The 26,052-nt window shown below is 41.3% G+C and overlaps 1 protein-coding gene across 3 annotated transcripts in view; it reads left to right on the plus strand.

Annotated features, from left to right (window-relative positions):
* The window catches only part of Dcaf8 (DDB1 and CUL4 associated factor 8), a 45,242-nt gene that overhangs the window by 12,145 nt on the left and 7,045 nt on the right, over nt 1–26,052 (plus strand). For all 3 annotated transcript variants that reach the window (XM_034520851.2, XM_034520852.2, XM_076914499.1), the window contains 8 exons: nt 4,478–4,545; nt 9,936–10,588; nt 11,566–11,706; nt 13,028–13,122; nt 17,465–17,575; nt 23,365–23,437; nt 24,081–24,138; nt 24,533–24,640. In XM_034520851.2, the coding sequence (XP_034376742.1) occupies nt 4,497–4,545; nt 9,936–10,588; nt 11,566–11,706; nt 13,028–13,122; nt 17,465–17,575; nt 23,365–23,437; nt 24,081–24,138; nt 24,533–24,640 (1,288 nt within the window). In that variant the 5' untranslated portion in view covers nt 4,478–4,496. The remainder of the gene's footprint in view (nt 1–4,477; nt 4,546–9,935; nt 10,589–11,565; nt 11,707–13,027; nt 13,123–17,464; nt 17,576–23,364; nt 23,438–24,080; nt 24,139–24,532; nt 24,641–26,052) is intronic.

Below are 26,052 nucleotides of genomic sequence, written 5' to 3' on the forward strand. Positions count from 1 at the left end.
TGTGTGTGTGTGTGAGAGAGAGGACACGAGCGTGCGTGCGCACGCGCACACACACACATACATACATACACACTTATGCCACAGCATGCGTGCTGTGGTCATAGGCAAGCAACCTCAGGTGGCTGCCCTTGTCTTGCACCTTGTTTGTGGTAGGGTCTTTGTACCTGTGTACACCAGGCTAACCAGATTTAAAGTTTCTGGCAGTTCTCATAATCTCTAGCTCCCACTCTCCTATGACAGATGTGAGCTAGCATGTCTTGCTTTTGCTGTGGGGCCTGAGGATTTGAACACATTCTTAACACTTGTGCAGCAAACACTTTACCCACTAGACCTCCCCTCAGCCCATAATTTCTTGTTTTTCTAGAGAAAAAGTTTCCAAGATGAGAATTTATACACTTATTAAAGGATATATAAGATGATCCAGTAGTGTGTAGAAAAAGAATGCTGAAATATTTGTTTGGTATATATTCTAGAACACACATTTTTAAAAAATTTATATCTAATTAAATTAAAATTCCTATTTAATTAATTTAAATTAAAATTTCCTTATTTTTTTGTATGTGCTATGGTGACATTCTGAAGTCTGAGGACAGTTTGTAGGAGTTGTTCCACCATATGCGTTCCAGGGATCAAACTCAGATTTGCAAGCTTGGTGCTGGGTCAGGTACATTACTAAGCTATTTTGCTAATTCTATTTTGCATTTTAAAGATTTATTTTTATTTTGTTATTGTGTGTATGGGTGTTTTTCCTGCCTGTGCATCACATCTATGCCTGTTGCCTGTGGAGGCCAGAAGAGGGCATCCTGTTCCTTAGAATTAGAGTTACAGACTATTGTGAGCCAGCACTCATGCTGTGTTGTTGGGCAATTGAACTGGATCCTCCAAAAGAGCAGCCAGAGCAGCCAGTGCTCTGAAGCCCTGAACCATCTCTCCACGACCCCCGTCCCCAGCTTTGCGGTTTTTAACATAGTGTTGTTTTGTGTAGTTTTGGCTGGCTGTTACTCAGCGTGTAACCCAGGCTTGCCTCTGATTCTTGGAAATTCTCTTGCCTCAGCTTCTCAAGTGCTGGGATTACCAGTGTGTGCTTCCATAATTGTTGAATCTTAATATTTTATGCAATCTGATTATATGTATATACATAAATATTGGGGGTAAATGCTCAAAGTTTACACTGAAGTTCATTAATAAAATTTTGGTCACTGCCCCTTTCTGCATACATTTTAGCATAAAATTTTATTAATGTATAACATCTCTGGACTAGGTCCAGGTTGAATATCCCTTACCTAAAATGGTCAGGACCAGAAGCATTCTCTGTTTTGACTTTTATATGGTCTGTTGTTGCAGCATTGGGCCTCCTAGGTGCTGGCCAAGTGCTCTGCTCTTAATCAGTACTGCAAGCCTAGATTTGCAAATGTTTGCATATAAATAATATGGACATCCTAAATGCTTTAAAATTTGAAACTGAGGATCATGTAAAAACATGTTTTACAATTTGGGGCATCTGGATACTTAAAACTTAGATATACTCAGTCTTCTTGTTTGTTCTTTTGAGGCCAGAGTCTCATGTAGCCCACACTGACTTTGAATTTGTTAGGTGTCTGAGGATAACCTTGAACTCATCGGCCTGTTTCACCTCCTAAGCACTGGGTTTACAGGCATGTGTTACCACACCCAGCTTTCAGTCTGTTACTTTACAGATGAAGAAAGCAAGGTCCAGTGATGGCCATGAGCTCGTCAGGGTGCAGTGGACAACTGGCTTCACTCAGTTGCTGAATTCTTGAACTTCTATTTTTGTTGTTGTTTTGGTTTTTCAAGATAGGGTTTCGCTGTGTAGCCCTGGCTGTGTGGACTTGATTTGTAGACCAGGCTGGCCTTGAATTCACAGAGATCTACCTTCCAAGTGTGGGGACTAAAGGTGTGCACCACCACTCTCTGGGATCTTCTACTTTTTAGTCTGAGACCGATTTCGATAAAATTTAACTTTAGAAACTATCTGCTGTGGTTTGCAAAAGCATTCACAGGGTTTTTTTTCTGATTCTGAGTTTTAGTAATGGGGTCTGTCAACTTGACTTCAAAAATAAGGTTGTTTTTTTGTTTTTTTTTTTTTTTTTAAAGACCCTTAAGCCATTTTCTCTTCCAAAAGATTATACTGTACGCTCTGGATACAGTTAGACATTATGGCTCCTTTTCCCCACTTCTCAGAGCCAGGTCATCATAGAGACTAGGAAAGCAGATAGCTCTTTTAGAGCAGTGTGACAAGTCCACACATTCCGGACCTCCTGATGCTATTTAGGTATGAGAATGGTTTCGGGGTGCTGCTGTCTTTGCCTCTGGAAATGGATAATAGTGGGGTGAGAATGTGTTGTAAAATATCTCATGCACTACTTTACCATGATAACAGTGGTTTGCTTTATGACCAGTAATGAAATAATTTTACTTATTTCTTAGGACTTTTACAGTAGTCTAATTTTTAAATTGTAGATTCAGAGTGGGGAAATGACTGAGATACTAAAGAATATAGCGACTGTTGAGAGACAAAGCTGTGTGGGAGATACTTTACCAGAAATCCATCTACATGGGGTAGGAGAGATGGCTCAGGTAAAGAACACTTACTATGTACAGCTCATTTTTCAGCATCCACATGGTGGCTCACAAACCATCCCTAACTCCATTGCCAAGGGGTTCAACACTATTTTCTGACTTTCTAAGGCACCAGGCACATACATGGTGCACAGAAATACATACAGAAAAAAAGCTCATACATAAATCTTTACTTAAAATTATATACATCTCAAAGAGAAAAGAAGCAATTTGTGGTAGTTCACAGCTGTTATCCAAGCCCTGAGGAATCTGAAGTAGAAGATCCCTGTGAATTTGAGGCCAGCCTGAGGTACAGAGTGAGACCCTGCCTCAAACAAGAAGTGAAAGGAAGAAGATAAATGTGCTTCAGAAGTAGCTCCTGTCTGCTCACCTTCCACACCTGCGTGTGCTGTGCTCCCCCCATTGTTCCAGGTGCTTTCTCAGACTCAGTACTGGGGCTTTGTGTCTTTGGTTTTTTTTTGGTGGTGGTGTTTTTTGTTTTTGCAGTATTTCTGCTTCCTCATGGTGGCCTGCTTCCAGTAGTTTTAGGCAGTTGTCTCCACAAAGAACAATTATTATTATTATCATTATCATTACTATTATTATTTTATGAAACAGCATAGGTTTCTATGAAGGAGAGAAGTGGAGAGCGGATGACGATGGGCTCCTATGGTAATTGTTAGGGGAATGAAAGGGCTGTTGAAAAATTGGAGGACGGTGCCTGGGCACTTGGTCTTGGATCATAATCATACTTTGTCTTCTACCACTGCCTTTTGTTCAAGACACTGAAAGGGGCTAAACAAAACTCTGGCCTGAATAATAGTATTCTTTGCTATTTTGCTGGAGGTGGCAATAAGGCCCTGGAGAGGGTGGGAGAATTATAACAGCATTAAAGAAATAAGATGTGTTCCCTGGTTCTAGTTAGGGCTTTGCTCCAGAGGTAAGTCTGGAGAAAATGAGTAGAAGTGGTTGAAGTGATGTTTGCTACTATGTAAAGTGAGCTCAGGTGGTTTAATGGAAATTCTCCTTTACACCATTTTATGGCCTGTCTGACACACAGAGATCTGCCTGCTTCTGTCTCCTAAGATACTCCTGGGTTCAAGTTTCAAGTTCCATCTTTACTTATAATTCTTTCTTTCTTTCTTTCTTTCTTTCTTTCTTTCTTTCTTTCTTTCTTTCTTTCTTTCTTCTTTCTTTTTTTTGATAGGGCTTCTTTCTGTAGCTTCCCCAGCTGTCCCAGAACTCCCTCTGTAGACCAGGCTGGCCTTGACTCACAGAGCTCTCCCTGTTTGTGCTTCTCCTGAGTACTGAGATCAGAGATGACCACCGCCGACCTGCTCTGCTTATAATAGGCTCGACACTATGTAGCTGAGTGACCAAAGAGTAGGATTTTTTCCAAAAGCCTGATTCTTCTATTGATCTGTGTGTGAAATGAGATTCAGAATCTTGACTAGTATTCATTTTGTGAAAACAAATGCTTTACAGAGTCTGTGGAAACAGGTCTGTTACCTACAGTGGGATTCTTGTTCCTAGGGCAGTGCTGAGTAGCTTCTGTGTTAATTTGTGGTTCTTAGCAGCATGTTGTTAGATATATACTTGCTGTTTCACGCTTTAATTCAGTCCCTTCCTTCCCATCTGGAAAAACCATTGTTCCTCTCCTCAGTAAAGAAAGTAAAGAGATGGCAGCTGACCTCCCTTCAAGTTTGTTTCTTTATGGAATTACATCCAGGGAAGCCGGGGTGTGGGGTTTATCAACTGGATAGTCTTGTTAAGACACATAAAAAGATTTGTTATTATGAAATTGTAAGATCTATGAACTGTTAAATGTCCTTGTGTTATTTTATTGACTTTCCTAGGGGCTTTTCTAATTATTTTATTTTCTTCTTCCCAAATCCAGGCTGGCTACCATATTCAAGATGTCCAGTAAAAGGCCCAACACAAGTGGGCGAACAGACTTAGCTAATGGTAAGGGGCTGAAAACAGGTGGCACCCTGCTTACTATTAGCTGAGGCCTCCTGCCTTCCCTGAGAGTGGAGATCTGAATTTCAGTGGGACAAAGGAGCTCTTTGTGTTGTTTCAGTCTGGGAAAATACACAGGAACCATCTTGGATTGCCTGCCACTTTTGCTACTTCAATTTTTATGTGATTGTTTTCAGAAAAATCAATGCAGAGATATATTTCTTTCCTTTTTAAATTTTTTTCCTAATGTTTGTGGTTCTTTTGCCTTCGTGTATGTCTGTGTACCATTTTCATGCCTGGTGCTTGCAAAGGCCAGACTAGGACATTAGATTCCTTGAAACTGAAGTTACAGACAGCTGTAAGCCACTATGTGGGTGCTGGGAGTTGAATCTGGATCCTTGGAAAGAGCAGCCCATGTTCTTAACTGTGTCCCAGAGATACATTTCTAAAAGGTCAAGTGGTTTGGATTTTTGAAAGTCTGTTACAGACAGGCAGACTTATGAAATATTACTAAGAAGAAAAGTAAGGTGGAGGAGTTTTGGGGAAGTTGAGGTTCCTCTATTAATTGAGAGGTCTGTTTCTATGTTAGGTAATAGTTTCAGAGAATGATAAGAAATGAAGTTACTGGTCTGGGAGTGTGACTCAAAGAGTACACGAGACCTTTGGGTTAGTCTCTAGTGCCAAAAAGGCAGACAGGCAAAGAGAAAGGGGTTAAACCCAAATTATCTAGAATTGGGTCTTCCTTCCATCCCTTTACACTAGGCTTAGTTAAAAGAGACAGGATTCTAAAGAAATTTTACAGGTGTGTGTGTGTGTGTGTGTGTGTGTGTGTGTGTGTGTGTGTGTGTGTGTGTGTGTGTGTATGAATGAATCCTTGGACATGACAGGCAGCTACTCTGCTACAGGTCTGTGTCTCCAGCTCACACATAGATTTTTGAACTGCAGCTTGTCTCTTGTCTATTAGCTACATTAGGGATTGGCAAACTAGTTTTGTAAAACATTTTATTGGGATACTTGCTGCCTAAGCTTGAGGGCTGGAGGTTAGATTACCAGGTGGCATGATGGGCCACATGTAGTTACAGTCTTAGAAAGTGTAGACAGGAGAGAATCTAAGTAAGCAAGCTTGTAGATTAACTGTATCAACACGATCTGGGTTCATTTGAGAGACTGCTTCAGGAAGGTGGAAAGTGATTAAGACTCCTGATATCAGCCTTAGACCTCTTCACACATACGTGACTCTCTGGCATATACTCAAATGTACACACCATGCACGTGTATGTAAAAAAAGGTTCAACAAATAATTATACCCATTTATATACTATCTTTGAGTTACTTTTGTGCAAGTGAGATTCAGTAGTTAAAACAATGCTAAATAATTTTCTTTTCTTTCTTTCTTTTTTTTTTTTTTTTGGTTTTTCGAGACAGTGTTTCTCTGTGTAGCCCGGGCTGTTGTGGAACTCACTCTGTAGACCAGGCTGGCCTCGAACTCAGAAATCTGCCTGCCTCTGCCTCCCCAGTGCTGGGATTAAAGGCATGCGCCACCACCGCCCGGCGCTAAATAATTTTCTGTACTTAAAATTCTTACCCCCTGGGCTTGTACAGAAAAAAAAAAAGATTGCCATACTTTAAGCATACTTTTTGGTCAGTGACTCCTTGTCCCCTTTTTCAAGTTTGTGGTTTACTTTGTCCCTTATATTAATGTGCTACCATCTTCAAAGTCTGCATTTGTTAGTCACAACTTTTAAAATTCTATATTACACTTACATATTCAGTGTCCTGTGTGCTGTGGTACTTTAGTATAATTAGGTTTTTTCTTCTATCCTGTGGGTTCAGAAGCTCAAAATGCATGTTGTCAGGCTTGGTGACAAGTTCCTGTACCTGCTGGGCCATCTTGCTGGCCCTTGTTGATCCAAATTTTAACAGTAAATTCCAGGAGTTTTGGGGTTTTACTTTTGCTTGCATCTTGGCTCTGTTACATGTTGTGTGGTGTACCATGTCATCCAGAACCTTGTACACAGAGGAGGTGCTCTGTCATGAAGCTGCACCCTCAGCCCTGGGTGTGGCGGTTTTATCCCCTCTTATCACCCGCAGTTTAGGCCCAACACATCTCTTATACTTCCTCAGCGTGTCTCCTTCTTACCGTCGGATTTCTGTGGGTCCTTCCCACACACAGACTTCTCTTCTACGTTCTAGTCCGGTTTTCATACTATTACCTCTTTGGTGGGGCTTTTGTGTTGTTCAGTCTTCTCTTGTTACTTCAAACAAAAACAATTGTGTTTTCTGTATTGGGCTTTGCCTCAGAGTTCACTGAAAGAGGTGTTATTTCTTCAACAGACTTCACAAATGAATGCTGCCGTCCAGACAGCCTGAGGCACTCTAGCTTTGGATCATTAAACAGTAGACCTAGACCCAAGTAGCTTATCCTAGAGTAACACATTGGTTGCCTTCCTCTGATGACTTTACCTGTGGCAGGTAAAGTTTGTACTCACCTGAGGAAAGGAGACAACAGTAAGCAGTGTTACAGTGTTTCAAAACCCTTTCTTCCCTTCCTTTTTCTAATCCTTGACCTTAGGTTGGAAATTGTGCTTGTATTGGGTATCAACATTGCTGTGGTAGAGCTCTTCCAAGCAAGTAAAAGGCATTAAGTTTGATCTGACATCATGGAAGAAAAGAAAAGAAAAGGATTTTCTAGGTTTAGTGATTCGTGCCTGTAATCCTAACAGTTGAGAAGCTAAAACAGGAGACTCTTTGTGAGTTTGAGGCTAGTGTGAGCCATATAATGAGGTCTCATATAATGAGACCCTATCTAAAATAAGCTGACTGAAGTAAGTTAAAATACATTTGCTAGAAAGGGGGTGAGAACCTGTGTAAGGGAGCATAATGACCAGCTTAAAATCCCTCAAGTCTCCTCCTCCTAGGTTTTAAGAACCAATAGGTTGGCAAGTAACACAGCTCAGTGGATCAGGTTGTTTGCCATCTGGTTGATGACTGACTTTGATCCTGGAAACCCACATGGTAGAAGGAGAGAACTCATTCAAGTTGTTGTTTTATTGCCACATATTCACTGTGGCACACATACACCAAATAAATAAATGCCAAGGTAATAAAAAAAAAAAATGGAAGTCAGCTAAGTGTCAGGAGGTCAGTGTTTTCCTGACGTGGGAAGTGGCGGAGGCCAGTGTGCTCTCCTGTCATTTATTTACCGTCTTCAAACAAAGGGATGGCATGGCAGTCCTCGCTGAGAAATTTGTTTTCTTCTGAGATTTTTTTCTTTACTGTTGAGTCTTTTTCTATGCCTATCCTAGCTCTGAATAATGATGTGGAGGCTTAGATTTATTTACAGTGCTTGTGGCCTTAAGCTAGGCTTGCTCCCCAATTAGCTCTTAACTTACAGTAACCCATTTATACTGATCTTAAGATCTTAAGACCACATGGCTGGTCTTGGTGGCAAATCTCCTGTGCCTCTCTTTTCCAGAGTTTCTCTTCAGGAGAGTGTCCTCCCTATTCTCTCGTGCCTTTATTAACAGACCATGCCTTTCTACATTGGACAAGAGATTATCCCTGCATTGTTCAACTGAGATAAGTCTTGATCAGACAGAACATGGCCCATACCCAGGTGTGGTGCTCGGTGTGTACTTGTGATCCCAGCACTCAGGAAGTAAACAAGAAAGAGTGCCACAAATGGAGGGAGGTCAACCTGGTCTACATAAGGAGTTCTAGGCTAACCAGGGCTATATTGGAGACCCTGTTTCAAACAGGGCAGAATCTAAGGCAGATGCGTCAGACACACATTTTTTTTAAAGACATATTGTGGACATTTATTCTTTTCACAATTTCATTCACGCATAAAGTATATCTTGAGCATATCCACCCCTATCTTCCCCATTTCCTCCGACCCCTCTCACATGTCTTTCTCTAACCTTCATATTGTCATTGTCTTTTTTTTTTTTTTTTTTTTTTTTTTTTTTTTTTTAATAACACACTAGATTTAGTTTGTGCTTCTAGCAGTCACATGGGTGTGGGACCATCCACAGGAACGGGGCAATCTACCAGTTGCTGTACCCCTGAGCAGTCATCATTTACCAATAGTTTTTCAATATAGGGCCTCATAAGCACTCTTTCTAGGATCCTAACTGGCTTGATCTTGTGCAGGTCACGTACAGGTAACCACAGCTGCTGTGAGTTCATGAGTCCAGTGGATGTCTTGTCCAAAAGAAAACTCCAGCTCTTGTGTTCTTACTGCTCCTTTTGTGATATTCTCTGAACTTTGGTAGGGAGTTTATATAAATGTTCAATTTATGATTAAACACCAGTCATTTATTCTTAGTGCCTTGACCAATTATAAGTCTGTGTTAACCACAGCTCACTGGAAAAAGAAGGAACGCATATTTATAATATAAACAAATTTTTTTTAGAAGGCAGTTTGACATGTCCACTTTTCAGTGAAACAACAACAATAGTTTTTTCCCTAGGGCCTATGACCTTTTGACTAGGATTATTAGGTGTAATTCCTTCCTGTGAAGAATTCCCTTCTGAGCAGCCTCAGGAAGCATTGGTTATCCCTGTGCCGCTGTTTCACCAGTGGGCTGTGACCAGTATAGTAGCATCCATGTTTCAGTGTTGCATAAAAGTAGTAGTGATGTTTTGTTTTTGAGACAGGGTCTCACAATGTATCTTTACCTGGCTTGGAGTTCACTATATGTAGACCAGGCTAGCCTCAAACTCAGAGAGCCACCTGCCTTTGCCTCCCAAGTGCTGGGATTAAAGGTATGTGTCACCATGCCTGGCCATTGGTATGTTTTTAAAATTTGGGGAAGGGAGATTTACTGTATATGTATGGGTGTTTTGTATGCAAGTATGTTTGTGCACCATGTGCTTGCACAAGGTAGTTCCTCTGGGACTGAGATGCAGATGTATGTGTAAATGCTGGGAGTCAAACCCAGGTTCTCTGGAACAGCAGTTAGTGTTCTTAGCCACTGAGCCATCTTAAACCCATCGGTGTTTCTTCTCACCAAGCACCCATTCTTCCATTGGCACTGTGAAAACCAACCAGCAAGGAATGAATGGCCAAGCTAGTTCCACTACCAAGATTTCCACTCAGAAGTTCCTCTACTCTCCTTTCTTGAGACATATAGCCCAGGCTGGCCTTAAAGTTGCTGAAGGTAACTTTGACCTCTTGGATCCTCCTGCCTCTGTCAACCATGTACTTGGATTACAGGCATGAATCGGAATTCCTGGCTAGAAGGTGTTCTTCATAAGCATTTGGAAAGGAAACACATTGACTAACATTTGTTTCTTGGTCTTGTAGCTTTTTTAGATCAGGGTGGAAAATCTTTTCGATCACTGTCCTAATTGTTTCTCCGTATTTTTCTCTGCATCTGTCTCCTAATGTTCAGGAAGTCTGTCTAGCAGTCCAGAAGAGATGTCTGGAGCTGAAGAGGGGAGGGAAACATCCTCAGGGATTGAAGTAGAGGCATCAGACCTGAGTTTGAGCTTGACTGGGGATGATGGTGGCCCCAACCGCACCAGCACAGAAAGTCGAGGCACAGACACAGAGAGCTCAGGTGAAGAAAAGGACTCTGACAGCATGGAGGACACAGGCCATTATTCCATTAATGATGAAAACCGAGTTCATGACCACTCAGACGAAGAGGAGGAAGAACAACCTCGGCACCGTGTACAGCGCAAACGGGCCAGCCGTGACCAGGACTCATCAGATGATGAGCGCGCCCTGGAAGACTGGGTATCTTCAGAGACAACAGCTTTACCCCGACCTCGCTGGCAAGCCCTTCCTGCCCTTCGGGAGCGGGAACTGGGTTCAAGTGCCCGCTTTGTGTATGAGGCTTGTGGAGCAAGAGTCTTTGTACAGCGTTTCCGTCTACAGCATGGGCTTGAAGGCCATACTGGTTGTGTCAATACCTTGCACTTTAATCAGCGTGGTACCTGGCTGGCCAGTGGCAGTGATGACCTGAAGGTGGTAGTGTGGGATTGGGTACGGCGGCAGCCAGTACTGGACTTTGAGAGTGGCCACAAAAGTAATGTCTTCCAGGTAAGGCATAGAGACATGATAGCAACTGAGAAAATCAAGCATGTGATAGACAATTGCCTAGAGCAAAAGATAGTAACAAGTTGTGATTGGAATGAGATATCAGGACTTGATCCAGCTTTGACTTCATAGTAATATACTGAGAGACCCATGGCAGCCTTTTTTTCCCTTACACATAAGGACTTTTAAGTCGAATATGGATAGGATTCTTGAAACTCATAAAGCTGTGTCAATACAAGGCAGTGTGGTAGAGAGCATAGGTTCCTGAACCAAACTGCTCAGTTTGCAGATCCTGGTTCTCTATGAGTTTGAATAATTAATTTGTGCTATGTGTTTGTGCATCTATACAATAGGTTGTAACGTATCTTGTTAGCATGTGCGTGAATTGGGAGTGTAGCTCAGTGATACAGCACACGCTGAGACTCTTGTGTTCTTTCCCAGTACTGTAAAAGAAAAAGAAAACAAAGCTAAGCATGTAGATTTATTGTTGGCATTTAATTACATTTGATAAGATTTGGCTAATAATGATTACTCTATGGAGTTACTACACCTTGGTCCCATATTCCATACTGATAACTAACTGCCCATCCATAAAAATGTTTTTTTTTTTTTCTTTGTCCAACATTCTTTCCAGGTTTCTTTCCTTTTGTGGCAAACTTAGGTTTGTTTGGTAGATAACAATTGTCCTTGTTTATTTCTTGCTTTTCTCCCCTGTAAGGCATAATTGTAGTTTACCATTCAATTGTAGTCGGATCATGTGGTGGGCATCCTTCCAGAGCTATCTGGAATGCACTTTATATCACAAGTGATTTCCTTTTACTGGTGGAGGAGTGTGGGCTTAAATATCTGTACGTAGAGCAGGAAAGGCAGGCACATCCAGTTGTACACAGGAAGAAGGTGATAAGGGGTTGTCCACACATTTCTTTTAGACTCATCTCCAATTTCTTTTGTGTTTTTCTCTTTCATTCTTAATACTCCAGGCCAAGTTCCTTCCTAACAGTGGTGACTCCACCCTGGCTATGTGTGCCCGGGATGGGCAAGTCCGAGTCGCAGAACTATCTGCTACGCAATGCTGCAAGAACACCAAGCGTGTGGCCCAGCACAAGGGGGCGTCCCACAAGGTAAAGAGGCTTTGTTTCCAAGATGGTAAACCCAGGTCCTCTGGATCTCAGCCAGTGCTTTCCCTCCTCCTGTCATGTCCCCTATATTGTGTTTACCTGCCTCACTTCAGTACTAGGAGTACTTATCTAGAAGGAAGCAAAAAAGACTGCCCTAAAGTCCCAGAAAACCAAGCACTTCAGAGACCCTCAGCTCCGCTCCTGTATTTGTAGTACGTGGTTGATTGCCCCAGCCCCTGGCTGGGTATGCCTCCTTAACCTGTAATCCTGGTACTTGGGAAGCTGAGGCAGGATTTCTATGAGATCAAAGCTAGCCTAGGTTATGGAGTGAGACTACCTTAAACCCCAAGTCAAAATGAACCTAGCCCCAAGCTAGAGTCCAGGTTAGTTGAGAGATCCTTGGGTTCCTGTGTCTTTTTTAAACCTCTGAGTTCATTCTGATGGTTTTAGACCACTGTAGTGGTTCCTAGGTGCTGGTGCTTAAATCCTCGGATGTGGAAACTCCTGATTTTCCTGCTCTCCTAGTAGCCTGGAAACAGTAGTGTTATTTGAAGCTTTATTTAGAGCTGAGACTATAGAATAGGTAGTCAGGATGGCAGCCAGTGAACGCTAAGCTACCAGTGTCAAGATAGATAATAGAGTGTACATGCTGTGCAAAGGAAGGCTTGAAAAAAAACATAAAAGATACCTACCTCTTTGATTTTTTTTCTAACTTCTTTGATTTTTAAGTCTAGTTCCCACCTACTAGGTAACACATTTTTAGAGGTAAGGTACAGGAACTGAAAAGGAAACCTGTATATCATTTGCCTGCACTCCTCAAGGTATGGATTTTATTTTAGAATGAACTCTTTTAATTTTTGAAGACAGGGTCTCTATAGTTCTGGCTTCCCTGGAACTCACTTTGTAGACTAGGCTGGGCTAGCCTTGAACTCAGAGATGTGCCTGCCTCTAGAGTGCTGGGATTAAAGGTGTGTCACTACTGCCCAGTTTAGAGTGAATTCTCAATAGTTGATGTTTTTCCTTTGCTGTCTGTTCAGATTCCTTTGGGACTTGGTTAAAATAGCAAATTACCTGTCCTTTGACCTATATAAAATAAATGAGCTATCACTTCACACAGTAAGATTTTGTAACAAAGTATGAAAGTTGGACATTTCACTTGCTCAGACGGTTTTTTGAGACAGTCTCACTGTGTGGATTAGGCTGCTCTTGAACTTAAAAAGATCCTCCTGCCTCAGTTTCCAAGTGCTGAGATTAAAGGTAAGTGAATGAAGTAGATTCCATCTTAATCTTTAGAAACCATGTCCTTTCCCTTTCTCTCCTTCAGTTGGCCCTAGAACCAGACTCTCCCTGTACGTTCCTGTCGGCTGGTGAGGATGCCGTCGTCTTTACCATTGACCTGAGACAAGACCGGCCAGCTTCGTAAGTTCACCCATAATACCTTCGTTTGTTTAAGGCTTGTTTTATTTTTATACTTAATCTTAGCCAAAAGGCCTAGAAATGTAGATGGCTTACTTTATCTTAAATTTTGTGTGTGTGTGTACGGGGATATGTACACATGAGAGCAGCTGTTCACAGAGCCGTCTGCTCTCCTGGAAGCTAGACTCGCAGGTGAGTATGAGCCACCCAGTGTGGATACTGAGAACCAAACTCAGGTTCTCTGCAAGAGGAGTATGTGCTCTTAACCATAGTCATGTTTTCTTTACAGAACTGTATTCCTTGACTTTGAAAGTGCTCCACATGCCATTGGTAATATTGAACTGTTAGGTTTACCAAAGTATTATAAGAGATAGCTTAAGGTTTTGGAGAGTCCTTACTTCCTGTGTTGGTTTCTTGGCAGTGAAATGCTTAATCTACCTTTATTTCTCAGAGAAAGCTCAATTTTTATAGGTAGACTTTAATAATTTGATCATCTTCTGTTCTTCATTCACTTAGTTACCTACCATTCAGCTTACCAAAAGAAGCACATTACTCTACAATCTGGCTTAAGGATATAGTCCTATATAGTTTCAGTTAAATCGCATACAGAAAAATAAAGATAAATCTTGAAAATAAGATTGATGCTATAGTAGGGTTTTGTTATACTATAAATCTTTTGTACATGAAAGCCCCTTTTTAACTGTGTAATGCCATAGAAGAACAAAGCACCCTTTTTTATTTACTCTTTGTACATGTGTGTGTGTGTGTGTGTTTGCGTGTCACAAACTTTTTTTTTTTTTTTTGTAGAGTTGGTTTTCTTTTTCCACTTTTCTGTGAGTTCTAGGGATTGAACTCAGGGCACCAGGCTTACACAGCAAGTGCCTTTACTCACTGGGCCATCTCTCTGGTTGAAGAGCACAAATCTTGTGTGGATCCAGGCATGTCTACATCATCTCAACCCAGTCGTTACTGGTTAAACTACTGTATGTAATCTGAATTTCAGCATCTTTGGCTATATCTCCCTCTCTTTTTAGAAGTCTGTTTTTGTTTGTGTTGGTTTAACAGCAGTTACATCTTCTTTTTTTTTTTTTTTTTTTTTTTTTTTTTAAGAATTTATTTATTTATTTTGTGTAAGTACACTGTAGCTGTCTTCAGACACCCATATGAGGGCATCAGATCTCATTATGGATGGTTGTGAGCCACCATGTGGTTGCTGAGATTTGAACTCATGACCTCTGGAAGAGCAGTCAGTGCTCTTAACCACTGAGCCATCTCACCAGCCCCCAGCAGTTACATCTTAAGAAGCTCAAATAATGAAGACACATGGACAAAAGTGCTGCCTGTTATCTTTCCCCAGTTCTCTAGCTATTGGTAACCATTACTGTGAATACCTTTCCAGTCACTTTTGAGTATAGTTGTATGTATATGTGTGTTTGTGTGTGTGCACGGCTGTGTTTATGAGTGTGTGTGTGTGTGAGAGAGAGTGTGACTTTTCCTCCTAGTGACTGCTTTTCAATGATCTCTAATTTTTTTTAAGATAAAGTTTCAAGTAGCCCAGGCTTTCTCACAGTTTATTCAAGGATGACTTTAATTCCTGATGATTCTATGTTTGCCTCACATGTGCTAGGATTAAAGATGTGCACCATCATGCCTGACATTGGTATTCTTTTAATGGGAAGCTGTAGAGATTTAAAAATCAAATCTCATGTCCAGAACAGTTCTAAGCTGGAGTGACTTTGACCATGCAGAAAAAATACTAAAGTTATTTCTTTACAAAAAAATTTTTATGTTTCTTGTCTTTTTCTTGTTTTCCATTTTCATTATTCCAAAATGAACAAAAGCTTAAAAGACAAAAGTTGAAGTTTAGACCCTTTATAGTTTCTTGATGTCTTTCCTGTAAGCTTATTAATCTTCATGATGTCATATTTGACAAATTGACACTTAGATCTAGGAGAAGGTCTGTAAAATTACTCTTAACTGTGGGCTAAATTATGGCTGGTTAGCTAAATTCTTAAACCAAGGTTTTGAGGTTTCTTAGGTTCTCTCAGGCCATGCCATGAAGGTCACCAGAAGCCCAGCCTTCTGTGTCACAGCAAGTCATGTTGAAGCGCTTTCCATTTTGCACGTAGCATCCTAATTAGTCCATCCTCTCCTAATTTGCCTCACATAAGGAGAAAAGGATGCCTTTTTTTTTTAGAATTGTGTTTAGAAAGTAGGAGCTCATTTTCCAAGTATATGGGTCATTTTAATTTTCAAATTACATGTATTTGTATGTGTACATGCACGATACACATGTGCAGATCAGATATTAGTTTGAGGGAGTTGGTCTTTTCTTCTACCTTGTGAATGCTAAGGATCAAACTCAGGTTGTCAGGCTTGCCTTTACCTGCTGAGTCATCTTTCCAGCACCCAAACTCAGGTTGTCAGGCTTGCCTTTATCTGCTGAGTCATCTTTCCAGCACCCAAACTCAGGTTGTCAGGCTTGCCTTTACCTGCTGAGTCATCTTTCCAGCACCCATTTTTTTAAAAACAAAAAGCTGTTGTTTGCTTATGTATGTGTACGGCATTTGTGCTAAGGTATGCACATGAGAGTCAGAGGACAGTTTTGAGGGAGTCTGCTCTCTGTCTTCCTTGGCTTGACCTAGGCTGTTGAGCCTGGCATGAGCCCACTTACCATGGAGCTCTTTGCCAGCTCTCCGTCTTACTTCTTAAGATGGTCTCCCTGAATTTGGGCTCACCAAATTGGCAAGACGAACTGGGCAGCAGGCTTTGGGGGTCATCCTCTGTCTGCCTCTGCAGCACTGGAATTAGAGGTGCACATCTTCATGTCAAGCCTTATCTTTTTTTTCCCCCTAAAAATTGGGAGATAGCCGCTGCTCTCCCAGACGTTCTAGCTCACTGTAGCTGCAGTTCTTCTTCCAGCACTCCCTGTATCTCTAGGTGCTTGGTTAACAAAGGCACAGTACACTCACACGCATGCTGTCAGCTTACATTGACATGTGGAAATTTGACTTTATTATATGTATGGATATTTGCCTGCATGCATGTCTATGTACCACATATGCGCAGTGCCCTGGAGGACCAGAAAGGACATAAGATCCCCTAGAACTGGAGTTACAGTGTGGTAAGCCACCATGTTGTGGCTGGTAATCAAACTCAGGTTCTCTGGAAGAGCCAGTGCTCTTCACCACTGAGCCATCTCTCCAGCCCCAGCTTTCATGTATCATATGTACAAAATGATAGATTTTTATTGTGTATAATATGGTTTGTTTATTATCACCTCTAGATTCTTCTCTTTACCCCTAAAACATCTTCCTTTTCATTACAGTCTTCCTTTTCTCTCTTTCTTTCTTCCTTCCTTCCTTCCTTTCTTTCTTCCTTCCTTTCTTTCTTTCTTTCTTTCTTTTTTTTTTTTTTTTTTTTTTTGGTTTTATATATGTGGGTGTGCTGTAGCTGTCTTCAGACACACCAGAAGAGGGCATCTGATCCCATTATAGATGGTTGTGAGCCACCAAGTGGCTGCTGGAAATTGAACTCAGACCTCTGGAAGAGCAGCCAGTGCTCTTAACCACTAAGCCAGCTCTCCAACCCCCTATTTCTTCTCTTTTTTAAAAGACAAGTCTCATGTAACCTTGGCTGGCCATTCGTCCTTTAGATAGCTGAGAAGGACTTCAGCTCCAGTCTTCCCGGCTTGGTTTCTGAGTACTGGATCACAGCCGCGTCCACCTCTGCAGATGAGGTGGTGCTAATGATTGAAGTCATGGCTGTGCTTCAGCTGAGACCAAGTGCTGAGATTATCGACATGCCACTGTGGCAGCCTCTCCTTTCTCCTGTCGCATTTGCCTTTCCCCAGCCCCTGCATGATGTCTTTATGGCTCTGGCTCAATTACTTACCACGATGATCACCACCAGCCTATGCTTTTCAAACAACACTAGAACACTTCTTCATGTTCTCCCTCAGTCCTCAGAATAGCATACTGCAGGTTCTTATCTTGTAATTCACAATAGAACAAAACAAAAAGCACTTCCCTATTTGGGTACAAATTAGAATTTGATTTCTTACTAGCCATGTCTACATTTACTCTGGTGATTTTTTTTTCTACTTTTCATGACTATCTTGGATTTTTTAGTTTTTTTTTTTTTGTTGTTGTTGTTGGTGGTGTTTGTTTTGTTTCTGTTTTTGAGACATTTCTCTGTAGCCCAGACTGGCCTTTATAGGCCATGCTGGCCCTGATTTCAGGTAGTGAATCTCTTGAGCGCTGTGATTACAGATCTGAGCTGCCATGCTGAGTTTCATCTGGGTCTTTTGGAGAATATAACTGTTTGCTTTTTCTACTTTTTGAAGGAAACTAGTGGTGACAAAAGAAAAGGAGAAGAAGGTGGGGCTGTATACAATCTATGTGAACCCTGCTGATACCCACCAGTTTGCAGTGGGTGGAAGAGATCAGTATGTCAGGTGAGTGAGTGCAACAGTCAATTGTGTGCTGCAGAGTTGGAGACTTACGATACACTGTATATTGCCTGATGCTCCCCTATGCTAAGTTTTATTGTAGGAGTCCACTAACTACTGTGTTGAACTTTTTACCCATTTGGGAATGCTTAGGCACCTTCCAGGACATTCTGTTCCCTATTACAACAACCTGAGAAGTTTCATATTGTTCTCAAAATTAGTCTGTTTTTATGTGCATAAATGTTTTGTCTGCATTTGTGTAACTGGGCACCATGCTCATGAGTGGTGTTTGAGGAAGCCAGAAGAGAGCATTGGTGCTTTGCCATCTTTCGAGTCCTGGGATTATTATGTTTTAAAAAAATTACCACATTTTAAAGAATGATAAAATTGTTCCACATAGTGCTAAGACATAAACCCATATGTGCCTTCCACTATTTTCCTATATAAATTAACATTGTAATAGTCTTTTCAGATAATTTTTAAATTTAATTTTTGAATTAATCTGTGTGGATATGATACAGTAGATGAGGATCTGTATGCCATAGAGCATGTTAGCGTGAATGTGGAAGTCAGGAGACAGCTCTGGGGTCAGCTCTGTTCTTAGCACTTGTTACAGTTTGAGCAGCGAGTGTGTTTGCACAGTTAATCATCTTGACAGTTCCTCACTAGCAATTGTGAACAGTGGTTGGATTTAGAAGGAATTTGCCTTGGGAACACTCTGTAACTGAGAATTTTTGCTTCTGTTGTTCTGAACCACTGTTCTTTATCTGTAGTAACATCTTTGTTACTGTGAACATCTGTTTTTAACCCTGGCTATTGAGACGTCCTCAGGGAAAACACATCATTCTTTCAGTCCCCGCTGCACCAGTTGTTTTCCTTCTGATCCACATTCCCTAGCTCGCCAGATGCTGTATCGCAACTACATTTCTCTAGGATTGTCAGTTTGAAAAAGGAGGGATGGCATGATTAGAACAATGGTGTTTGCTTTTTCTGTTCTGCTGGTAGTTGAAATTCTTCTTTTGTAATGAAAGTACATATTTGTAACTATTGTGAAATTACTTGTATTAGAATCATGAGATAAGTTTTTAGAAAACATGGCTTACCTTGTTCAAGAGTTCTGGACAATTTGTTATTCTTTCAAAATTTGGGGTTTTTTTTCTATTCACTAGTCTTTAAATATATAGCAATATTTTATATGTTTATATTGTATGTATGAGTCTTTTGCCTGCATGTATATGTGTACATTATGTGTGTGCCTGGCACCCACAGAGGCTAGAAGAGGGCTGTGGATCTCCTGGAAATGGAGTTGTGGGTGGTTGTGAGCTACCATGTGGGTCCTTGGGAGTTCTTAGCTGTCGGCACAATTCTTTAGCCCCCTTACTATTTTTTATATAAGATGCTGTTGATCAAAAAGGCTGTTGTCAGAACTTTGTGGGTTAAGCTTCATACATTCACTGAACTTCTAGTTGGGATTTTTTTTTTTCCTAGAAGAAATAGATTGCTTGAAAAGTCTCTGTTATAAAGAATTTAACCACAGGGATCAGGATGTTTGAGGAGGAATGGGTAAGTTGGCTGTATTGACTTATTTGACGGTCTTAATAAAGTCCCAGTGCCCTGTTCCACAGCTTATAATCTCCCAAGGTTAAAGTGAGGCTGAGCATTGTTTTTAGCATTTCAGTGCACAAGGGAATAGAGTACTCAGATCTCTTCTTTTATCAGCTTCAATGCTTTTGGTCTTTTTGTGCATCCCTAGTGTCTCAGCAGATGGCAGCCTGTTTACTTGTCAGGGGCACGTACACATTTTGAGCTACACTAATTCTGCGTGAGCAGAGTCCTTTTGGTACCCAGATCGTCTCTGATGCTATAATCATCTCAGCTTCTCTGACACTTCTTAAGTTTAGCTTACTGAATGCTGTTGAAATCTCTTATTTTCTGGTACAAATTTGTAAACATTTATACCAAATACCTCATTTGGTATAATGACACCATTGCTTTTACTACTGGGCTAAAGGAATTCCTATAGTTTTCTTTTAAGAAAGCAAAGAATACAGAGAAATAGCCTGTTCAGCTTCAAGACTTCACATAATTATTGCTGGGTTTTATTTTAGGGTTGTAAAAAAGCATTTGAAGGCAGGTTTAGGGAGACTTTTTTTTTTAATCTAAAGGCAAAGCAGACAAAAAGAAAAGAAATCTAACAAGTGGAGAGAAGAGAAGTCAGCAAATGGAGGCTATGAGTGTGAGTTCAAAGATGAGCCTGTGTCCATTGACATGGAGGAGTGCGGCTCAAGCAGCCCTCCACCGAGGCTGGATCCCTGCACTGGGTCCCCAGCACTAGAAAGAAGAGAATAAATACTCAGAATCCTTTGGTTACCACCAATTGGTAGTCTAATTGGTTGTCTTGTAAACTTACTGGTGTAAGATTTGAGAGGCCTTGGTTTATAAGGCACAGTTGGTAGAGAGTGCCCCTGTCCTTAGATTGAGAGTAACACATTGTCAGAACATCAGAGTAAGGTCACATGGGGTGAGGGTCTAGGGTAACAAGTCAGAGATTGCCTGGAAGCTTACAGAGAGAGCTGCATACAGGCTTTGAGAAGGATGCTGGGGAGATGGTTTAGTTCATAAAGGTACTTTCCACACAGCGTGAGGACTTGAGTTTAGATCTTTAGCACTCTCATAGAAATAGGTGGGCATTGTGGCAGACACCTGTAATCACAGCACTGGATGGGTAGAAACAGGCAAATCCCTGGGGCTTGCTGTCTGGACTTGCAAGCTTCAGGTTCCAAAAATATTTGGAGAATTTGTATTCATCTTTTTAATACCACTGTCTTATATAGGACCTGGCAAGCTGTGCTGACCTTTTATTCTTCTTTTGTTGTTTTTCTTTAAACAAAGTTTTACAACTTAGTGGTTGGAATGAAATGCCACTTTTTTAGAGGACTACAGTTCAGTTCCCATCACCTATGTCAGGTAGCTAACAACTGCCTGTAATTCCAGCTCTAGGGATCCAGTCCCCTCACTGAAGGATCCAGTGCCCTCGCCTCGCCTCTGTAGGCACCTGCATTCATATGCTCATATTCACACAGAGGCATACACACATGCATAAGTAAAGGTCTTTTTTAAAAAATAAAGTTTCACTAGAATATAGCCATGATAATCATTTACATATAAGTATCCCTTAAAAAGCAAAGAACAAAGAGTATTGGGTACTAAGGACCCCACAGTGTCCGTACACCCGGACCATCCATGGGCCTTGAGTATTTAGTACTTTTTACTAATTGCTGACTTACTGAATTTGGGTGGTGGTGGTGGTGGTTGGTTTTGTTTTGACAGGGTCTCACTGTAGTCCTGACTGGAGGGCTCTTTCTGTCTCTGCCTCCTGAGTTCTGACATTAAAGGCATGTGTTGTCGCGCCTGGCGAGTCACTGAACGTCTTAAGTGAGGTAGTGGCAGGTCGGCTCTATTGGATTTACATTTTTTTAAGAGCTGTTGATTTAAACTTAGGAAAAAAAATTGACAGTTGATATGTAGGAGTAATATAACCATTTTCCTGGGTATTCTCTTTATGCAGAATGTTTAGATATTGCCAGGAATATATTGATTCATTTATTTAGCATCTGTGGTATAGGAAAATATATAAGGTTTATGTAACTTACACAGTATTATTCAAGTGAGTAATTACTTAAACTCAAGTCAAACTAAAACACACTGAAAAACATTTTACTATGTTGTAGTTTTTGTAATATACAGAAAGTATTAAAGGCAGTTGGGTAATTAGTATTGGAGATAAAAGCACAATAAAGGGAGAAGTATGGCAGTAAGTGATGACAATATATGTTGCAGGAAACATGGAAGAGGCTTTCTTTCTTTTTTTAAATTTTGAGACAGTGTCCTATGTAGCTCAGGCTTGCCTTGTGCTCTGTGTAGTTGTTGCCGGCCATAAGCTCTTCCTTATGTCTTTATGTCCCCAGTGCTAGGATTGGAAGTGTGGGCCACCACTGTAGCTTGATCATAGACTTGTTGCTGCCTTTGACCTGTTAGTTGTGTAACGTGTAGGGTCTTAAGGAAGCTATCAGCAGCCGTCCTAAGAAGTTTGAACTTTCTTTTCCAGTAACGTGTTCAGAAATTAGTGAAAAGATGTAAGGGGGGAACTTGCATGACATTTTGCATTTTGGATATATGATGGCGGCATGAGCAGGAAAATCAGAAGAAATAGTACAGTAGTGTAGGCAGAATATGATGGCGGGAAGTGGGAAGAGCAGATACAACCAAAACAGCACACCCAGGGAGAGGAACTGGCAAGAAGGAAATTAGTTATAAGACAGAAAACACCCAAGAAGGAGTGGGAGATGAACATGATAGAAAACACATTGAATACACGTATGAAATTGTCAAAGAATTCATAAAAATAAGCATCTTAATGTAAAAGAGATTGTGCATGAACAAGCTGATATCTGGTTTGGCCATTTGTGTTAAGGATAGTGTCATTGAAAGACTGAAGGGACAGGGATAGATTTACAAAGGGTATAGTTTTGAAAGGAAAATGAGTTTGCTTTTGGACAGCTATTATTACAGTATCTGTTAAGTAGATATAAGTCTACAGCACAGAGTAAGAGACACAGATTTAAAGTAGATTTCCAGATGTCAGAGGATGTGGTAGTTAAAGCATGATAATGGAATTTTATCATCAAAAGAAAGGACAATAACTTCCCCTGATTTATAGGGTGTATTTGAACCTTTGCATATGAAACCTGGAAGGTACTGTGTGTGTGTGTCTGTGTCGCTAGCTCTGTCTCTCACATAAACCTGTGGAAGTTTATAAATTAGGCACAGTGGTTGATTGCAGCAATGACGGATAGTAAAGTAGAATATTAAAGAAATACTATAATGAAAGTTATTTAAAGTATATTGTTTTTCTGGACTTTTTCATTCAATGTTTTAACTGTAGTTGACTACAGATAACTTCAGGAGATTGGGGGTTTGGTGGTAGTTTTTGTGGCTTATGAGAAAGAAAACTAGCCAAAAGAAGTGAAAGGAAGGAGGGCTGGAGCAATGGCTCAGCAGTCATGAACACTTTGTGTTCACCTGTGCCCAGTTTGCTGAACCCATATGGCAGCTCATAACCATCTATTACTCTAGTTTCAGGAGATCAGGTGCCCTCTTCTGACCTGTGCAGCTCTCCACTTAGACATGTGATGCACAGATATATACATGCAGCCAAAACACTCATGCACAAAAATAAAAAAGCATGGCCTCTGTCCATGAGTGATAAATGCTTTGGGATAAGTAATATATATACATATATATATATCTATCACACACACACACACACACACACACACATATATATATATATATATATATATATATATATATAGTATAATATTAGTTGCTTCAGTGAAAATGAACTGTAAGTGGAGCTTAAGAGGTAGATGGTTCAGCCCATGAAGTGCCCATCTCTCAGTCTCTCAGACACGGGGCCTGAGTTTGATCCCCAGAACACACTTAAACATCTGGGGACTGATACTTGCAGATAGAACTGGAGAAGCAGACACAGGAGGATCCCTGGCACTTACTTGCCAGCCCTAGTCTAGTCTGATTGGTGATGGCCAGGGCAATGAGAAACCCTGCTGCCAAAGGCTGTGGAAAGTATCTGGATAAGGTAGAGTTTGAAAATGGATTGAAGAGGGGAAGACCTTTGCTACAAAGAATAAACCCCAGGCTTGGTTAGGGAAGAGCCTTTGTCTTACAGCTCTGCACTCTGTGTGTTTTGACATTGATTGCTTCTTTCATTATAGGATTTATGACCAGAGAAAAATTGATGAGAATGAGAACAATGGTGTCTTGAAAAAATTCTGTCCTCACCACTTGGTAAGATTCACGACAGACAGTGGCTCTCGTCCTGAGCTGTTTTCAAACTTACTGGCCATAATGTGAAGAGGGTTTTTTTGTTTGTTTGTTTGTTTGTTTGTTTGTTTTTGTTTTTCGAGACAGGGTTTCTCTGTGTAGCCCTGGCTGTCCTGGAACTCACTCCGTAGACCAGGCTGGCCTTGAACTCAGAAATCCGCCTGCCTCTGCCTCCCAAGTGCCGGGATTAAAGGCGTACGCCACCACTGCCCGGCAAGAGATTTTAATCAGACAGATTTTACTCATGGCTTTCTCACTTAAAAAGTTTTATGATCTTAGACAGCCAGCTGGCCTTTGTTAGTCTAATGTTCTCAGCAACAGAATGGAGATTGGCACCGTCTTGGTGTAGCCTGTTGAGATAACGCAGCTGAAATAGCTAGCACCCAGAAGAAAACCAAGACAGGGTCTCACTAAGACTCTGCTATTGAAGTGAATATATTTCCTCAGTTATATACCTCACTCACTCACTCACCCCTCCTCTACCTCTTTCAGTCTATCTCTGTCTTTGGGAAAAGATATAGGAGTTTCTAGAAAAATCTATTCCTGAAGGTGGTATAAAAATGGGGTAGGGGTGGGGGTATCAGTCAGTATCTGCTCCTTATTGCAGGTGAACAGTGAGTCCAAAGCAAACATCACCTGTCTTGTGTACAGCCACGACGGCACAGGTACGTGTGTAGGGCCTAGTTCCTAGACTGGCATGCCTCTGTCTAGGGAGCTGCTGAGCCAGTGAGGCATGTAGTGGGAGACTAGCAGATGACCCTTGGGAACACTGCCGGTGATGTTTCACAGGCTTGTTTTTAACAGCTTTGATTCATTAGTAAGTTAAGGGTGTGATCTCCTCAGTGTTCTGTTACCCTGGGCTGCTGATGTGTTCGTCATAGACCCTGTATACACTTAGATGCCTGCTGTTCTAAACTAAGTAAGATGGGTCTATGTCTGGTACTTAAGAGGATGCAGTACCTACAAGAAACCTCATCCTAGACAATCTCCCATGCCCCAAACCTCTTGGCTCCTGCACTTTTCAGCCTTTGCCCTCATTGCTGTTTTTGTTCTTGGCAGAGCTCCTGGCCAGTTACAATGATGAAGACATTTACCTTTTCAACGCCTCTCACAGTGACGGGGCCCAGTATATTAAGAGATACAAAGGGCATAGAAATAATGCTACAGGTCAGTCTGCCTTCCTGTTTCTGTGACCCGAACCACAGGGACGACCCACAGTATCTTATCACCATTGTGTAAGTGGGAGCTACCTAAGTAGGCTGCCCGTGTCAGCCTGGGCAGTGAGAGGTTGTCCCTAGTTGGGCTGGAATTTTCTTCTTTTCAGTGTGATTCAGGAGCTTTCAGTAGCCTCTTGACTGCAGTGATGTTGCCACCATTGGGTTTAAGCATGAAGCTAGACTTGTTTGTTTTCTGTAATTTTCAGTACTGTAGAGTAGGCACAGAGGTCCTTTAAGAACTCCATGGAAAGCTGCAGTGCTGAATTACATATAACATGGAGAAGAATTTACCTTTAGAGGGAGAGAAGGGAGTGATTGTTTTCAATAAAGCAAAGCAGGAGGAATAATGGTAGTATCTGGCCTGTTTCCAATGAAGTCTGGCTTTTGAGTTCTGTGTCTGGTTCTCAAACATTGGGGCTCACTAGACTCACCTCAGTCTTAACGAGCACTGATGTCTACGTCCTCCCACACGCATTGGATTTAATTGGTGCTGGATGCAGCCGGAGCATCCAGAGTTTTAAGAATTATCCTAACTGGTTCTAGTGTAGAGAAGGTAAAGAGTTCCTGCACTTGTGGTCTCACTCCTCTCAGCTGCATGTCATCATTTGATCTGGAACCCCTAGTAACCTTTACTACTTCTCTTGACCAGGTAAGAAAGAAAGAGGGGCAGGGGTCTGTATTTGGATTTCATTACGTGAGCAAGCAAAAGGAAAAGTGTCGGTTGTGGCCGATATGTGGGACTGGCTTTAATAGGTGGACTCTTGTTATGACAAATTCTAAAGACTGGGCACTTTTACTTAGTCCTGTAGTGACCTCTTGTTCATGTACATCTGGTACACATTACTATGCCATATATGTTTGTCAGTCTCAGATCAGCTGATGACTAAGTACCAATAGAAGCCATAGTAAGGAGGCTGAAGAGATGGCTCAGCAATTAAGAGCACTGGCTGTCCTTCCAAAGGACTCGGGTTCAATTCCCAGCACCCACATGGCAGCTCACAACTATCTGTAAATCCAGTTCCAGGGGATCTGACACCCTCACACAGACATACATGCAGGCAGAACACCAACGTACATAAAATAAAAATAAATTATTTTAAAAAGTTAGAAATAAATAAAAATACATACCAAGAGTGATCTTAGGGCCCAGGGTGGACAGAGCTGAAATTACAGGTAGGCTGTTATTTTGAGGCCTACACTTGATAAAGTATAAACGCAGCAGACTGTTGTCGGGTACCGCAGGCTCATGCACCTGACAGAGCACTTGGAGAGAGTGCAAATACTCTCTGGAACTGGTGTGATTGTAATAATCGTCTCTCACATACTCTTGTCTTAAAGCAGTGAAAGGAATTATCTGGCGTT

The sequence above is a fragment of the Arvicanthis niloticus genome, chromosome 16 (genome assembly GCF_011762505.2).
Source record: "Arvicanthis niloticus isolate mArvNil1 chromosome 16, mArvNil1.pat.X, whole genome shotgun sequence".
Lineage (NCBI taxonomy): Eukaryota > Metazoa > Chordata > Mammalia > Rodentia > Muridae > Arvicanthis > Arvicanthis niloticus.